This window comes from Apteryx rowi, unplaced genomic scaffold, assembly GCF_003343035.1.
Source record: "Apteryx rowi isolate R43461 unplaced genomic scaffold, aptRow1 scaffold_38, whole genome shotgun sequence".
In the NCBI taxonomy this organism is placed as follows: Eukaryota; Metazoa; Chordata; class Aves; order Apterygiformes; family Apterygidae; genus Apteryx; species Apteryx rowi.
This window is the reverse complement of record NW_020450307.1, coordinates 2292276-2308866: the sequence shown is the minus strand read 5'-3', so window position 1 is coordinate 2308866 and position 16591 is coordinate 2292276. Positions and strand designations below refer to the sequence as shown.

At 51.3% G+C, this 16591-nt stretch overlaps 1 protein-coding gene across 4 annotated transcripts; it reads left to right on the top strand.

Moving 5' to 3' along the window:
• Positions 1-282: 282 nt before the first annotated feature.
• On the top strand, positions 283-14191 carry H6PD (hexose-6-phosphate dehydrogenase/glucose 1-dehydrogenase). Of its 4 annotated transcripts, XM_026074085.1 has the most exons (7): positions 283-1109; positions 2408-2503; positions 2904-3145; positions 4283-4939; positions 6497-6614; positions 8666-8935; positions 9610-14191. In XM_026074085.1, the coding sequence occupies exons 4-7, from the start codon at positions 4313-4315 to the stop codon at positions 10965-10967; spliced, it is 2373 nt and encodes a 790-aa protein (XP_025929870.1). In that variant the 5' UTR covers positions 283-1109; positions 2408-2503; positions 2904-3145; positions 4283-4312; the 3' UTR covers positions 10968-14191. The 4 variants fall into 4 exon arrangements, with proteins under 4 accessions (XP_025929870.1, XP_025929869.1, XP_025929867.1 ...); XM_026074084.1 differs by lacking the exon at positions 2904-3145; XM_026074082.1 differs by lacking the exon at positions 2904-3145 and having other exon boundaries at positions 2351-2503.
• Positions 14192-16591: the final 2400 nt, after the last annotated feature.

Below are 16591 nucleotides of genomic sequence, written 5' to 3'. Positions count from 1 at the left end.
CGGCTCGGCTCGGCTCGGCTCGGCCCAGTTCGGCCCGGTTCGGCTCGACCCGGCCCCGCCGCAGCGGGTGGCGGCTCTTCGCTGGGCCCCTCCCGCCGCGCTGCATGTCGCAGCCCGGAAAAGGCGGCGTGCTCCAGTGCTTTGGCGTGCAGGGCCTTGGCTTGGCTTGCAGGGCCTTGCTTTGCCTTGCACGGCCTTGCCTTCTCTTGCCTTGCTTTGCAGTGCCTAGCAGAGCCTCGCTTTGCATTGCATTGCAGTGCCTTGCCTTGCCTAGCCTTGCTTTGCAGTGCCTTACCTGCTTTGCATCGCATTGCTTTGCAGTGCCTTGCAGAGCCTCGCTTTGCATTGCATTGCAGGGCCTTGCCTTGCCTAGCCTTGCTTTCCAGTACCTTGCTTTGCTTAGCCTTGCTTTCCAGTTCCTTACCTGCCTTGCCTTGCCTTGCATTGCAGGGCTTTGCAGTGCCTTGCAAAGCCTCGCTTTGCATTGCTTTGCAGTGCCTTGCCTTGCCTTGCCCAGCCTGGCAGCGGGCTCCCTGCTGCCTGCCGGGGAAGGGGCCAGGTAGCCGGGCGGCTTGTGYGGGGCGGCCRGCTGTGGAGCCCTGCTCCAAGGGCTCCCGYGTCCCCAGGGCGGTGGGAGCCCTGCGGGTGCCAGGACAAAGGCTCCCCTCGATCGGCAGCCATCTCGCCCGGAGAAGGCTGTGGCTTTTTTGTGGGTGCTTGTTTTTGTGATGCCTTGAGACGCAAAGGGAACAGTCATTTATCTGGAGCTCTGCATATGCCCATTACAAACCAAACCCAAACCCGTCTTCCTCTCATGCAAAACATGTTTTCCTGAGATTCCCACTGCGATCAAAAATGTTTTCCCAACATCCTCCTCTGTATTTTTAGCATGATCTCTTGCTACYTCTTACACATTTACACGTGTAAACTTATCTCATGTTTGCTCATCTTACGCTGATGCTGTTTACCTCTATCCACAGTCTGGGACGTTTATCAGATCCCGCCTGCTCAGGAATTCCCAAGGAAATCACCAGAGGAGGATGAGTCTGGGGAAGGTGGACRATGAGTGATTTGGGTCTCCACTGGCGCAGGCTGGCTGTAACAGCAAGGTACACGCGCTTCAGAGATGTCACTACCATAGTTTTGGTGTCTGTGCTTACATACGGGTTTTCYTGATTCTCAGTCTCCCGATAACTCTGGGTTACACCTGCGTGGCCTCGCAGGAGCCCCAGGCCAGGCTGCGCTTGGCTGTGCGTGTGTTAATGGTCGTTCAGCAGGGATGCGAAGCTAACAGCCCCCCCGTGTCATCGCTCTCCATTTCTGCATGCAGCAGGGGAACTCCCCGGATCAGAAGTGAGCTCCTGTCAAGCTGCAGCTCCCGCGACCGTGCAGGGGACTGCCCTGACGCACGCTTACCGTCAGGCTAAGCTCCCACGTGTTTTGTATAGATCAGTCTCAGGAGTCTTTTCCCCGAAGCCCGATTGAGTAATTTTGCTCTGTCTGGTTGGAGGGTTTTTAAAGACTATTATTTTTTAATGTGAATACTGCTGATTATCTGATACGAAAGCAGCAGACAAACAGCCTTGGGTTTCCTGTGCTTATTCTGGGCAGCGTAGCACAGTATTTTGCAATTGGGAGTGTTGTGAAACTGATTTTCAGTTGGCTTGTAAATACATATGACTGTGTAGCTGAATCTGCCAGGAAATTACTTGGCTAATTCATTCCCTTCCTTGGGTAAATGGAAACAAATGACCCACCYATCTTCCCTTTCCCTACCTGCTCCTCAGCTGAGGTCTCTGTACAGCGTGGCAGTAACTGCAGCCTCCCGCGGTGCTGCGGGCAGTGCATCGAACCCCTCTGGGTTCCTGGAAGAAAGGTCACTTAAGCAAATGTAAATATTATTTTATCGCACTGTGTAACTTTGTCATCTGCATTATATTCCCATAGTGGGGGAAGGAAAACCAAACCAAACCACGGTCTCCATTGCAGACCTTCAGCATGGACCTGGGGTGCTTGAGCAAAGCAGAGGAGTTTGTCAGGAAGATGCTTTGGGAGAGGGATTTGCTGCACATGTCTGTGCTTYGCATTTCCTGGAAGCAAAGATTTTAATGCTTCTCTCCTTCCTTTCAAGAGTGAGAAACGACTGCTCTTCCCTGCTCTCACCCAGCCTGCTCACAAGTGGCAGCCAGAAGGCTTTGCGCAGGGAGCACAAGTGGGCGAGAGCCGGGACGTGCTGGGCCGTGGCTGGCACAGGAACGCTCATTTTTTCTCTGCTGGGAATGGGGGGTTCAGCTCTGGTGTTTCCTCCTGTTTGCCAGAAAGGGGACAAGCTGCCTTATCTTATTTGCAGCCTCTTGTTTGCCTGACCGTTGATTGGAGAGTTTGCTGGATGGTCTGTTTGTCGCAGGAGAAGAGAGGTCTGCGCTCAGGAGGGGCTGTGAAGAAGACAAGTTTCCAGTTACTTTTGCCACTGCAGTCTCTGCCAAGCTCCTGTATTACTCAGGTGAGTCTGCTGGAGAAGAGAAAAATGAGATTTAATTAGACCAGTTCAGGCTGAGGGTAGGGAGAGATTTTCAGAAGTTCCTTGTGCTGGTTTAGTTATCCTTACCCTGTGTTGATTTAGTGATGGAGTGGTGACTTTTCTAGGAGCTTTCCAGCCAGAACTAGGACAGCATCTCTGGTTCATCCCTCTCTCATTCAAGGGGAGCAAGGACCAGGTGTTCTGCTCCAGGCTAGGAAAAAGACTCCCAGGTAGGTCTGGGCAGGAGGAAGCTGATGGCTTTTGTTCCTAGGGCATATGTGCAGCTGTAACTGTGGAGCAATGGAGCCAGCGATGCATTTTCTACCTAACTGTGAATGTATGAGTCTGAGGAGATCCCTTTTTGTCTTCTCTCTGCCCACAGAGGGACACTTGGATGCTCACGTTCGTTCTCTTACCCAAGATCCATTTCTCAATCGAACTATGGTGAAACTGCCACTTTACAGTGGCGTAATCATGCCAGTGCAAAGCCTAGTGAAGCTACAGTTGCACCAATATAAAGAAGCCATATACTGACATAGCCTTTTCCTTTTGCTATCCAAAATTGATTGATAAAACATCTTTGCTACCTGCATCCATGGTCTATGGGAATATTTTCCTACACAGGTAAAGTTAAAGGTCTAAATCTATCACAGAACCAAGTGTTTTTAAAGATGTTAATTATCTCAAATGTACTGTGATAGCTACGCTCCAACTAAATGCAACTCCAGAAAACAACATGAAGAGAATGAGATATCTGATGTAAGAGCTTCTGAAGTAAGACTTGTTGTATTGAGAACAGTAAACAGTGATTTATTAACTTCTTGTTCTGGATTATCTCTCTTGAGGTCTAAAGTCATAGTTGTGTTTCTGGGTACTAAGTATGTCATTTCTCTTAAAAACAACTTCCTTTTGGATTAGAGAAACAAGAATAAAAAAGAAGAAGTAGAGGGGCTTTTTGGTCAGGGAGACCAGCTGTTGCTGGCTGCAGCGATTTGAATGGATGCTGAATGGCGAAGGCCAGAACGGGTGCTGACATCCGCACTTTAGTGACGGAAAGTTGCAGTAGGTAGAACACAAACTCAGCATTGTCTCCTAGCCACATACACCGCCGTCGTGAGACAGCTTCGAGGCCGGCTCATGTCTAGACTGGATTTTGAGGACTAAACGTCCTCTTCCATTTGGCTCCCAGTAACTCGTCAGAGCCTAATTCAGCTCTGTTCATGAAAATGGAGGTGCACAGGAGTCATTAATGTGCAGCGTATTAAGAAGAACCTTCAAACTGGAACTACCAGTGCTTGTCTTTGAGCTGTTGTGACAATATTGACATGAAGCAACGCCAAGATAGCATAGAGCAAAGTCCCAAACAGGAGGTTATTGAAAGCAGCAGCCTGAATTTGGAGGCACATGTGTTCATTTGTAGCCAGCTCTGAAATTTGCATTAAAACAGATTTCAGTTTCACAGTCTAAAGGCATTGACGCCCCCTCATTAACCCAGCCACAGGAATAATGCTCATGCTACTGAAAGACCTTAGAGACACATGCTGTCTTCCATTCTTTGGTTTGCACAAGGAGGCTGCAGTCTTTTCAAGAGCCCCAATTACTACCACTGTTCAAATCATAGCAGGGAGGAGAGACTGTTGGGAAAAGGATCCAAGTAGAAACTTCTGGCTCTGCTGCCATAGGAGAGCAGGTAGCTTGTTTTGTATTTTGTGGTGTTATAACATGGATTGTTAGATTTTCCTTTTTAATTCTCTCCTCTAGTGTTCCTGGGTCCACCTCCTCCGTCCCAAGATGCTGAGAACAATCCTATGTACAGTGTTGTTCATGGGAGCCTTGCCATCACTGGCTGAGGTGTCCCAGGGCCACATCTCTGTGGTCTTGCTGGGAGCCACAGGGGATTTGGCCAAGAAGTACTTGTGGCAGGGTCTATTCCAGCTCTACCTGGACCAAGTGAGCAGCGGCCACAGCTTCACTTTCCATGGGGCTGCCCTGACAGCTCTGGAGCCAGGGCAGAGGCTGATGTTCGACGTGCTGAAGAAGCTGTCCTGCCCCCAAGATGAGCCTCCCGACAGGTGTGCTGTGCTCAAGGACCAGTTCTTGAAGCTGAGCCAATACCACCAGCTGAAGACTGCTGAAAACTACACTGTGCTCAACAGAGAGATTGAGATGCTTCTTCGCCAGGAGGGGCTGAAGGAGGCTGGAAGAATTTTCTACTTCTCGGTACCACCATTTGCCTACACAGAGATTGCCCGCCACATTAACAGCAGCTGCAGGCCGCCTCCGGGAGCCTGGCTGCGTGTAGTGCTGGAGAAACCTTTTGGCCATGATCTGGAGTCAGCCCAGCAGCTGGCTGCAGAGCTGACAACCTTCTTCAAGGAAGAGGAGATGTACCGGGTGGACCACTACCTTGGCAAACAGGTGAGCACGTTGCAATGCTCAGCCCCCTGCCAGGCTGAGGGACTTAGTGGCTGGAAGAGTGCTGGACATCAGCTTTGCATCTAATGAGAGAGTTGGACCCCCAGGTATGTTAGCCGCAGCCACTCAGTTGGCTTTTCTCCTATGTGAAAGTGCTGGCAGTCAAGAGAGAGTTTTCTGAAAACAGTGAATAAGCTTGGCCCAGAGATGGGAATCAGGTTAAATCACCCTGGTTTGGGAACAGAGGTGCTCCCTGCCCCAGTTTCCCCAGCCTGCCCACAAGCAAGGTTCCTGCATGGCTGTAGGATTTGAAGGCTAAGTGAATTCCTCTTTAAGCAGTACTCTGTACTCCCTTATCGTTTGCTCAGCCTGTTTGTAGCCTTCAGCCTCCTCTGGTCTCTGAGAGTGTCTGCATCCCATCCTGAATCCAGGCAGAGCTGCTCCGAGTGTGCTCCCAAGCCTCCTTTTGCTGTAGTATGTATCTGGACCATTAGTCCCAGCTGAGGCTGCCTGACCTTGCGGTGACAGGCTGTCGTTCTTGCCCTGAAGTGTGCTGCTCTCCATCCTTTTACAGAGGGGAGGAAGTGTGTAGACCAAGGCAGGACCTTCTCCCTTTTGCGTGGCAAAGGTCCCCTCTCTGGAGGGAAGCCAGGGTGTAGGGATGAGCTGTGTGCGTGCATGAGGGAGAGATGCAGAATTCATCTGATCTTTTCGCCAAGGTCAGGGCTTTGATTTCTCTGAATAAGCAATCCCCTTTCCCTCTTACAGACCTCCCATCTCATTCCACACAGGCCTCTCTGTTAGCACTGTCTTCTAGAAGCAGCTTTTAATTTTGCTATGATATGGAGCTGACGGGATGTTAATTTTGTAGGACGCTTAGGAGAAGGTTTCCTCCTGCCATGTTCTCCACTCGGGGCATGGAGGACTGGCTGCTGCAGGGATAGCTTAGGACATGCATCTGCAATGTCCCAGAGGGAACACGTTCAAGGACGTGCCACCCTTGTTTTGGACAAATGTGACATCACATTTTGAAAGCAGCCTGTTCCAGCCGTGGCACCATGGCCAGCTTTTGCTCAGAAAGGTGCATGTCCAGCTACAATGAGAGCATCTCTGCTAAAAGGGGGGATTTCTTTTTGTTTTTTGGTTTTTTTCCCCAGCAAGAGCAGATGTCTTTAGTGATGTAAGCATCTGATTTGAGGTATTTCAGTGCTTTGGAACTGTGCATTCATCCCAGCACAGTCTGACTCAGCCCTTTGTCCTTTGATGGACATAAACTGAGTGCCTTGCGGTTTGCATTTCAGCCTTTTGCACATGAAACCTCAAAATGCTTCAGCAAGACCTTTAATATCTGTTCTGCATGAGCATTGGAGACCCTGTTGTGCTTCACCACAGGCTCTCTTGCTGGTTTTCTCTCCTCTCACCTGCTCTGCTCTCCACTGTGCAGCATGTCTGCTGGCACTCCAGAGCTGGACACATCCCAGTGCTGGACGGGGCACTGAGGCGGAGATACTGTAGAAATCTGGTGACTTTTTGTTGAATCTTTGGTTTTTCCCTTCACAGGCTGTAGCCCATATCCTGCCCTTTCGAGACCAGAACCGACGGTTTCTGGATCCAATTTGGAACCGGCATCACGTGGAAAGAGTGGAGATTGTTTTGAAAGAGACTGTGGATGCTAAAGGTTAGTGAGGCAAGTTTGCGGAGGTAGGCTGAGTGGGTGAGGAGGAGAACTGGCTGGTACATTAACTACGTGAAAGTGGTCCTTGAGGCAGTGCTGGTGCAGAAACGAAAAGGAGCGGGTGAGTGATGAAACAGAGAGGGAGTGCCTTACACTTGCTGCTAGCAACTGACTCAGCTTCCAGATAGTGTTGCTGCCTCCAGGAAAAAATTCCCATCCTAATTCAGCTGAGAGCGGGGGCAGGTTCCCCCACAGTTTTCTGCTGCGAGCTCTGAGGCATTCCACCTACCTTCCTGGTGTCCACAGAGCCCAAATCTTGGTCAGGGCCATTGCATTTGGACTTGGTGCAATCTAAGCCCGCCTGAGATCAGTGGTGCAATAGCCTGGCTGTTGTTACAGTTCTGTTGCTTTTGTATTCCTGTCCTGTTATCTACAAAGCTTCCACTGAATGTACATTTGTGCTATTCTTTGGAAGATGCTCTTTCATCTTTTGCCTGAACGCTACTTACACGGGCTAGTTAGAGTGTCAGTCCAGGTACCCAGGTCAATCTGTGTGTCTGTCTGTGTGTTTCTCTCTCTCTCCCCCTCTCTCTCTCTCTCTGTAGTAAGAGCCTTGCAGAGAGAAAAAGCCAAGCCCAGAGCTGCTAGCATGGGTCTCCTGCTGAAGGACACGGCTGCAGTCGCTCCCTGCAATGCTGCAGCAGCTGCTCTGCAGTGCTCAGCATAAAGCTGGACTGCCACCCACAGCAGTTCTTGGGTTGTCGGGCGCCCTCAGTTCTGCAGCATCAGGATTGCTTCTCCACTCCCTTTACCTCTTCGTCTACCTTCCTCTTCCCTCTCACCCCCCAACCACCACAAACTCAATATTAATTAATGCAGTTTTATTAGGCTTTGAGCGATCCTTGGCTTGGCAGCCCAGACCTCAGCCAGGCCCATTTCTGAGGGAAGAAAGCACTGCAAGAAGGTTTAGGGAGAACAGTGCAGTCTGTGTGTACCCCCAGCTACACCTTGTACCCTCCCCTCGCTGAAAAACTTTGTAATTTTTCATTTGATGTCTTTTTTCTCCTGTGCGGCTTCAGCTGGCAGCTTGGCTCCCAGCAAGTCTGCAGCATTGATTACATTAATGAATGTGCCTTTGGATCAGAGCAAGGGAGATAAATGTATCAATCAATAGGGGAAGCCTATGCTCATGATGTAGTCTGCAGTGTGCAGCCTGCTGCTGGTGGACTGAGGAAAGGCACCTGAGTCACTTTCTTTATAAGTACACTGTCCTTCTCCCCTTCTTCCCATCCCAGTGAGAAGTCAGGCAGGGAGAGAAAAGCAGGGTTTTATGCATGAAATTTTGTCTTTCAAGAGCATGGCTCAGCCAGAGCCTTCTGAAGACATGAAAGCCAGAGGGGGGAAGAGGCAATGCATGGTGAGGAGCAGTGCTCATTGCCAGGGCCCAGCTCCCGGCCGTTCTGCAGGCCTGGTTTGTAGCTGCAGGACTGCTGAGCCCCATTTCTGCTCTGTCAAGCTTTTGYGTATAGCTGCACACTGTGTGGAGTCCCAGGCCACAGTCCTGGGCTGTGACCTGTGGGACAGGAGTGTCAGGCTGGGGATTACACAGAGGTCCTGCACCACTCCGTATGGGGGAGATTTGGGCTGAATATTGATGCCAGTTGCTGAGTGCAGCTTGTGAAGGCACAAGCAGCCGAAGGAAAACTGCCTTCTGTCCTGTGAACTCGGGAAGTATCAGGCAAGAATATGACTCCTGCTGGTTTTAGGCCCTGTTAGTGCCCAGGAGGAGGACTATGCCCTGCTTCATGAAGGACAGGCAGTCCCTTGGGAACCTTTTATCTTTATTTTAGTAGCAGAGACATTTGGGAACCCCCTCTGCAGGGATTGGAAAGGTTTGAACGGCTCAAATTAATTCTTGAGCCAGGRGAGGAGGAGAGGCAAACTGCTTTGGTCTTGTCTTTGCTCTCCTTGGCACAAACATTGTACACGCAGAGGAAAGGGCTGCAAGAAAAGGGCCRCCCGTCACCGGCATCTCACCTCCTCTTTGTCCTCAGGCCGCACCAGCTTCTACGAGCAGTATGGCGTCATCCGGGACGTGCTGCAGAACCACCTCACCGAGGCCCTGATGTACCTGACCATGGAGCTCCCAGCCAACCTGAGCAGCGCTGAAGAGGTTCTGCAACGCAAGCTGCAGGYCTTCCAGTCCCTGCGGGGCCTGGAGAAAAACAGTGCTGTAGTGGGTCAGTATCAGGCCTATGCCAGCCAAGTGCGAGAGGAACTGCAGAAGGCACAGGATTACGTCAGCACAACACCAACCTTTGCAGGTGAGAGTTTGGTCCAGGCCATGGAGAGCGGAGTAGTCTAGAGCCCAGGAGTGCAGGAGATGGGAGTCCCTGGTTCTGATACCAGCTCCGTGACTCTGAACCTCACTGCTGACACAGGGGTGTCTCCAGGCATCCACCAGCATGGTAATCGGGAGCTGTAGCAACATAATAATGTTGTCATGTTCGTTAACTAATGATCCCACCAATTGGAAGCACTGTGTAAGGGCTAAGTCACATTATTCTTGCCAAGATCTGTGTGTTATTTTTAGGAATGGCCTGCAAACTCCCTTGCGTTTTCATAAAGACTAGTTGCTCTCTGCATCTGAAGGGTAAAGCTTTGGGAGTTCTCTGCAGCTGACAGACCACATGGTCACCTCTGACCATGCTGCRTTTTCTGAACATCAAAGGTTTTGGCTGAATGATATTCATGCTCAGAAGCTAGTTTCTTGCAAGAGGAAAGGAGGTTAATCAAGTAGAGTACCTGAGAGGAAGCAGAGCAGTTAGTCTAGTGAGGTCACGAAAGGGCTAAATGTGGAGCAAGAGACCCTGTGGATGCCAAGATTTCTGGAGCCAAGGCAGGAGAATGATAAGTAGCCGATTTAGATCCCCTCAAGTTTGCATGTTGTTCAGACTCCAGGTTTTATTCTGTAGCTGAGATCACTGTGTCATTTCAGGTGTGCTGATTCACAGCGACAGCCTGCGTTGGGAAGGGGTCCCTTTCCTCCTCACTTCTGGGAAGGCTCTAGACGAGCGGGTAGGTTATGTCCGTGTTCTCTTCAAGAACCGGGCCTACTGCACTCAGAGCGAGACTCTGAGGGATGCAGGCTATAGCCAGTGTAAAGCCAAGCAGATCATCTTCTACATTGGGCATGGCACACTCAACACTCCTGCGGTGCTTGTGAGCCGGAACCTTTTCAAGCCCGTCATGCCAGAAAGCAGCTGGAGAGAAGCAGCGGTTCAGCCAGAGCTGCACATTTTTGGACAACCACTGTCTGATTACTATGTGTACAACCCTGTGAAAGAGAGAGATGCGTATTCTGTCCTCATCTCCAGCATCTACCATGGCAGAAAGGACTTCTTCATCACCACCGAGAACCTGCTGGCATCCTGGGAGTTCTGGACACCGCTGCTGGACAGCATATCCCACCGGCCACCGCGTCTCTACCCCGGTGGTGTGGAGAACCAGCAACTCTTAGACTTTGAAATGGTTGGGGGGGAACTGGCATTTGCGCTGGCAGAGCCAGTAGAACTGCTGCACCCCGACATGCCAACACCGAGCGATTACAAAACGATCCAGTCCAAATTTCGGCAGAGCCCCCTGGTCGCAACATGGTCCGAGGAGCTGATTTCCCAGCTGGCTTCTGACATTGAAAGAGCAGCCGACAGAGCTGTGGCACACTCTGGGCGGTTCCACCTGGCCCTCTCGGGAGGCTCAAGCCCAGTGGTCCTGTTCCAGCGGCTGGCAAGGCACCATTAYGCCTTCCCGTGGAGGCACACCCACATCTGGCTGGTGGATGAACGCTGCGTCCCGCTCACGGATCCTGAGTCCAACTTCTTCAACTTGCATAACCACCTCCTCCAGAGTGTCAGGGTGCCCTACTTCAACGTCCACCCCATGCCCGTGCACGTGAACCAGCGGCTCTGTGTGGAAGAGGACAGAGGCACGGAGCTGTATGCCAAGGAGATCACAGCCCTGGTGGCCAATGCCAGCTTTGACCTGGTGCTCCTGGGGATGGGCACCGACGGGCACACCGCCTCGCTCTTCCCCCACTCTGAAAATGGCTTGGAGGGGGCCCAGRCTGTGGTGCTAACAGAAAGCCCTGTCAAACCTCACCAGAGAATGAGCCTCAGCTTGCCCCTGATCAACAAGGCCAGGAAGGTGTTTGTCCTGGTTTTGGGGAAGGGCAAGCATGACATCACCAGCCTCATCAGCAGAGTGGGCCACGAGCCAAGGAAGTGGCCTATCTCTGGTGTCAGCCCCAGCTCTGGCCGGCTGGTGTGGTATGTGGATTATGAAGCTCTGCTTGGGTGAAGTCTCCCCGGGGTCCCTCCTCCCTTCTCTGCCTGGCTCTCAGAGCCTGAATTTTCCAGCACAGCATCCCTGTTCCTCTGTGGCCAGCAGCAGCTCTGTCTCTGACACACTCTTCTAACCTGGGAAATCCGGGGCCTGCGGTGCTGCTGACATTGGAGCCCAGAAAGGAGCTCAGCTCAGCRTTCAGAGCCAAATAGGAGCCAAGAGCTCAGTGCAGCATTTCTGGCTCTGCTAGTGACTCCGACTGTGACTTTGGACAAATTACCTCACCTTGAAGTGCCTCAGTTTCCCTGTCAGGGCTTTGTGGTTCTAACATTGAACTACCTCGCAGGCACAATGGGAGACTTGTTAAATTAAGTGCCTGCCAATTCTTTTTTTTTTTTTTAGATTCTCAGGTTAGAAGACAGTAATATCGCTGTTCATCCTCTGATCCGCTCAGCCTATCTGGGGCCGAGTTGTTCCCGCAGTAAAATCAGAGTTCTGCGCACTGGGGTCCGTAGTCTTGTCTGTGCAACCCGCCTGGGGTCAGCCAGCCGTTGACCACGGCTACGCTCTCCTGGACGCACAGACGCCCACTCGCTTTTCTGGCATGTGGCCCCTAAATACTGGCACTGATTTGTGAGCTCGCTGCCATCCTGAGCCTTTATAAATTGCCCAGCAGCAGAGGATAGGTTTGTCAGCAGTAGTTTGCTGCTTCCCTCAAGTGGATAGCTGGTACCGGGGGGGATGGAGAGGGAAACCACGTTGCTTTCCAGGCTTTTAGAATAATGGTGGCAGGGTGAGCAATACGGCAGTTCGCAGAGCTGTCGTGTGCCTCAGCACAGTGATTGCTGAGGAAAAAGCTTGGTGTTTGGAGGAGTTGTTGGGTTTAGCTAACAGGAATGGTGTTTTCCTTAGCTGTCATCCTGTCGCATTCTCTGGACCATTTTTTCTCTCATTTTTTCTTTCCCTCAGAACTGAATCTTGCAGTGTCATATACTGTCTTATAAAATTTCTGCGGGAGGCAGCTTTATAACGTATCCATGTATCCCTCATTAGAGCACGCACTAAGGTAGTTATGGTGTTTGGGGGTGGTGGTGATGGGATTTGAGCTCCAGGACACTGTCCGGTAAGGGGAGGGAGTTTTCTCTTCCCCGCGTGTCCCTGGGGCACACAGAACTGATGTGTTGCCTCTTGGTGCAGATAGGACAACGTAAGAGGTCTTGAAATGTGTAGCGCTCACGGGAAGGAGGGTTGGAGACATCCAGCCCTACTGAGAGACCCCGCTCTTGCCCTGCTAATTTTTACGTTTCCCAGAATGCCGTCACACCTCGGCCCTGGCTCCCGGCAGAGAGGATTCTGCCCAGGAGAGGAGTCCGCTTCCAGAGGGATTTCTGCCTTCTTTCTGTGCGTGCTGGCCGCGTTTGCGCAGAGACGTAGCCAGGTGCGGGCGGCCGGGGTGGATGCGGCCCGGCTCGGGGTGACGCGGGGCCCGCGAGATGGTGCCCCGACCGCGCGCAGCGGCGGTAGATGGTGTGCAGCTCCCGCAGCTCCGCTGGTGCCAGGCTGGGACAGGCTAGGGCACCCTGCACAGCCCTGCGGCCTCGGGCACGGAGAGCCGGATCCTCGGGACTGGCTGTGATTTTTGGTGGGTTCCCTACCCCCCCCCTTCCCTCCATCCCAAATGGTCAGGAAAAGCTGCATTTTACCTGCCGCTTTTGACTGGGCTGAGACGAGCTGCACCGATGCACATCACTTTGCTTCCACATGGGAGAGCAGGCCAGATACTGCGGTGTAGCTTTTACAAAAGCTCAGATGCGCAGGAGAAAAACATGCTTCAGCTGGTCTTATCTGATGACTGGGATGGCTGGTTGTCCAGCTTTTTGGGTGTTCATGAACTAGAGTTTGCTGTTTTATAGTTGCGGTCAGGCTTAACTACCAGCACAAACATCAAAGAGTGAAAATAAATCACAGGGGAAGAGAATATCATAGAAAAGTGGGGAGGAAGGTGAGCAGTGCAGGTTCCTTGGTGCAGAACTTGCCTGTTTGGTGAATATGACGGACGTGGAGTCTGGAATAACGGCGTCCGCCTGAGGAGTTAACTGGAACCAGCCCTCTGGAATAACTCTTCTGCTTGCAGACGCGTGCTAGCAAACACCGGTTCCAAAATACACCACAGTGGCTGAAACAGCTGTGCAGAGAAAGATGTTTTAGGTCTGGTATGTCCATAAATTCAAACATCATTTTTCTTCTTTAAACAAAAATAACCATATTAAACATTCCAGTTCTTTTGTATTTAGTGTGAGGGAACAAATTTTAATGGAAAATGGACCTACATGAGAGTAAACATATTGCAATGATTGACAAAATTTATTTCCMCTTTACAAATGACTGTGGCACTGGCATTTTCTTGTTTCTGCATACTGACTTTTTAATATTTGGCTGGCACCTTTTAAAATAACCAGTGATTTTAGAGAGGTTTGGTTATACTTTTAAACAAGCATGGTGGTTTTCTTCTTCCAGCTGTTCTTTTTCAGCTGAAAATAGGGTTCATTTGGGAGATCTCTAGTGGGTCACCCCCAAATTCATCCTACATTTTATAAAAATCCAGCAAAAACTTATACATGTGTTTTTTCTTCAGTGAACATATCTGTCTGGGGTGGATTTTTTTTTAGGACTGTATATTTTTTTCCGCAGACATTCCTTTTAAACTCTTTAATACTTAGCATTTGCCAAATGAAAAGTATTTTGAAATATATAAAATTTGTGACTTACAAAAGATAGATTGCGGATGGGGAGAAGGGTGAAAGTACAACAAATCTGATGAAGAAGGATGGTAGAAATCCATTGGGCTGTAGGCCAAGGAAGCAGTGCTATTTTTATTTTGTAAAAGCTATTAATAGAAGGTGAAAGCACCTTGCTGAGAGCTTGTGTATTAGCCTTTCTTTGCAAAAGCGAGTCCATGGAATAACATCATACACTCAGTTTCTCCCATAAGTAATTACTGTTATAAATTCCAATACTTTTAAGGACAAACATTGTTCATTGCATTCCTATAAATCAGTGGTATGATTATTTATATGGTTTACAGAAATTGAACACTGGAAGTCATTCATTTTTCACTAACTTTTATAAATCAAGCTGTAAGATCTTATTTTCCCGTAAGTAAACTTTTGTGATTCTTTTCATGTTTTGTGATTAACTGAGGAGTGTATTTATAAAAAATAAATATTTTTCTAACAATCTCTTAATTTTTTTTCAAAGATTGTTGGTCATTCTGTTTTTTGTCTCCTGTCCTGTTGGTGTCTTAAGTTTTAAAGTTCTAGTTGTACAAAGAAGACAATCTTGAATTTCCCCCAGGGCAAAATCCGAAGTCCTCAGTGTTCACTCTAACCGATCGCGGTCTCTCTTTTTTGTGTGTGTTGCCCAAACAAGACCAGAACTTTTCAAAACAGAGGAACAGCCAAAGCCCTTTTAAGATGACCAGTTGGGACCACCCAGTACTGTGCAGTGTCCTGAAAACAGCAGGTTTTGTGGTGCCTTAGGGAAGTCTCCGCTGATCCACATTTACTCCTTGAGTTGCATTTCCATAGCTACTGTCACCATAGCTGCTTCATAACACAGACTTTCTAGAGCCGCAGCGTTAACTGTGATCTGTTCGGGATCTGCGAGCTGGGGTTGTGCAGCCGAGCTTCGGAAGGAGCTGTGCCGACGCTGGCGAGGGCACGCGTCGCCGCGTGGAGGCCCCGGTCCAGCAGGATGCCCGAGGGTCCTGCCCAGCACCGGCCGCCAAAGTCTCACCCGGCGCCTCCGTTAAGCGGAAACGCCTCAAAAGCTGCGGTGTGCCTCGGGAAGGGGCGAGAAGCGCGGCAATCCGTCCCRTTGCCCGGGGCGCGAGGTAAAGCCTCACTCCGCTTTCCCGGCAAGGGGAGAACCGGAGGGTTTAAATCAGATGTTTCTTTGCCGCGGTCTCGCTGGTTCACAAGAGCTTGTCCCCCCGAACGCAGCCGAGCCGAAGAGCAGCCCCAGCCCTCRTTCGCAGCCTCTCGCGGGTTTTCAGTGTCCAAATCCCCCGCAGAGCTCTCACGGGTGCCTGGGTACGGTGCCGTGGCGTGTGTACGATGCCCTGGGACGTGTTAGACCGCAATGCGGAATTAGCTAAGTGACCAGGCATCGGCAGGTGGGAAGGTCTGGCAGCCGTGTCGCAGGGCTGGGACGGTGCTTCCCCGTGCAGACTGCAAACGTTTTAATTCTGCTTTAGAGAGGCATCGGTGATTGCATGTCACTGAAGAGAGAGACTCCGAGCAGCTACAGGATTAGTGAATCCTCCCCCTGCACCCACAGCGAGCAGGGACAGTAGTGGGAAAGGCAGCAGCAAAACTTTCAGTGTCTTAATGCTTCCCGAAACAAACCTCTTGTTGCTGTGCTTGACTTCTCCTTTGGCCAGAGCTAAGGGCAACGCTCAGCAGGATTTGTGCCTCTGGACTCATTGCCTGCCTTAGTAAGGATTTGATTTATTGCCTTCGCTCCGCAAAATAGGTGATTAAAAAACGTGGCTGTTACCTAAAAAGGGGCGAGAGAGGAGGAGGGGGTAGAGTGAAAAGCAGCACGTTCCAGGAACCGCAGCAATCCCGAAACGAGCGGCCTTGCGAAACGTCTGCGGGCAACGCGAATCGATCGGGCTCGTCGCGGCTGCTCCCCCTGCAGAGAGCTGGCGCGACGTCCTGCGGCAATGCAGCACCCGCCGCTCCTGCGAGCAGCGCCGCGGGCCGCGCCAGGCCTGCTCCCCGCGGCGGGACGCGGCGGCCTCCCTTTGACGGGTCGCTCTACGGAGAGGCATTTCCCGCAGAAGCTACGTCCTGGTGGCGCTCTGAGCAGACGTCGCCTCATTTTTTCCTTAAACAGGGCTCCCTTTTTGTCAGCATCTCCTTATCCGCAAAACAGTCTGGGTCCTGTGTGAGTGGCGCTTGGCTCTGAGCAGTGTGACTGCTGCTGAAGCGAGACCTGCGCCCGGAGACAAGCTGCTCAGCAGGTTCTTTCCCGTAGATCCTGGCCTACTTTTAACAGCGTCCCGGCGCTTATTTTCATGCTTTGCTTTTCTTTCTTACGTGGGCGTATTTTATGGACTGACACAGCGCTGTGTGTGCTGAAGCTTTTGGGAAGCTCCCCGCTGCCGCCGGCAGGGAGGAACAGTGGAAGATGGGAGGGGAGGGAGCTCGGAGCGGTGCCCCGGGACGGGAGCTGCAGCCCACACCGGCTCGGCTTGGTGCCCCGCGCGAAGGAGGGAAGCGTAGGGTCGGATGCTGGGAAAAGGGCAGTCTGCCTTCAGGCAGCGGGAGGCAATGCAAGGAAGAGACCGAGCTCCCTCAGGCTGCCGGGGGAGTGAGGCGTGCGTACCCTGTTCGGGAACGCGCCTGTTGGGGGGAACGGCTCCGTGTGCACCTGGGCACGTTCCCAAACAGTGCCAGCCCAAGCCCGTGCCGGGAAATGGCAGCACTCAAACCTTTCCGGCACAAAGCCGGCACCCAGCCTCATCGCTGCTCTCTGTTGCAAGCAGATGCTGCCTGGCATCTCCTTTCTCAGCAGCAGTATTTTGACGCGACCAGACTGTCTGGCAAAGAAGCCACCAACATGCTGCAGCGTTT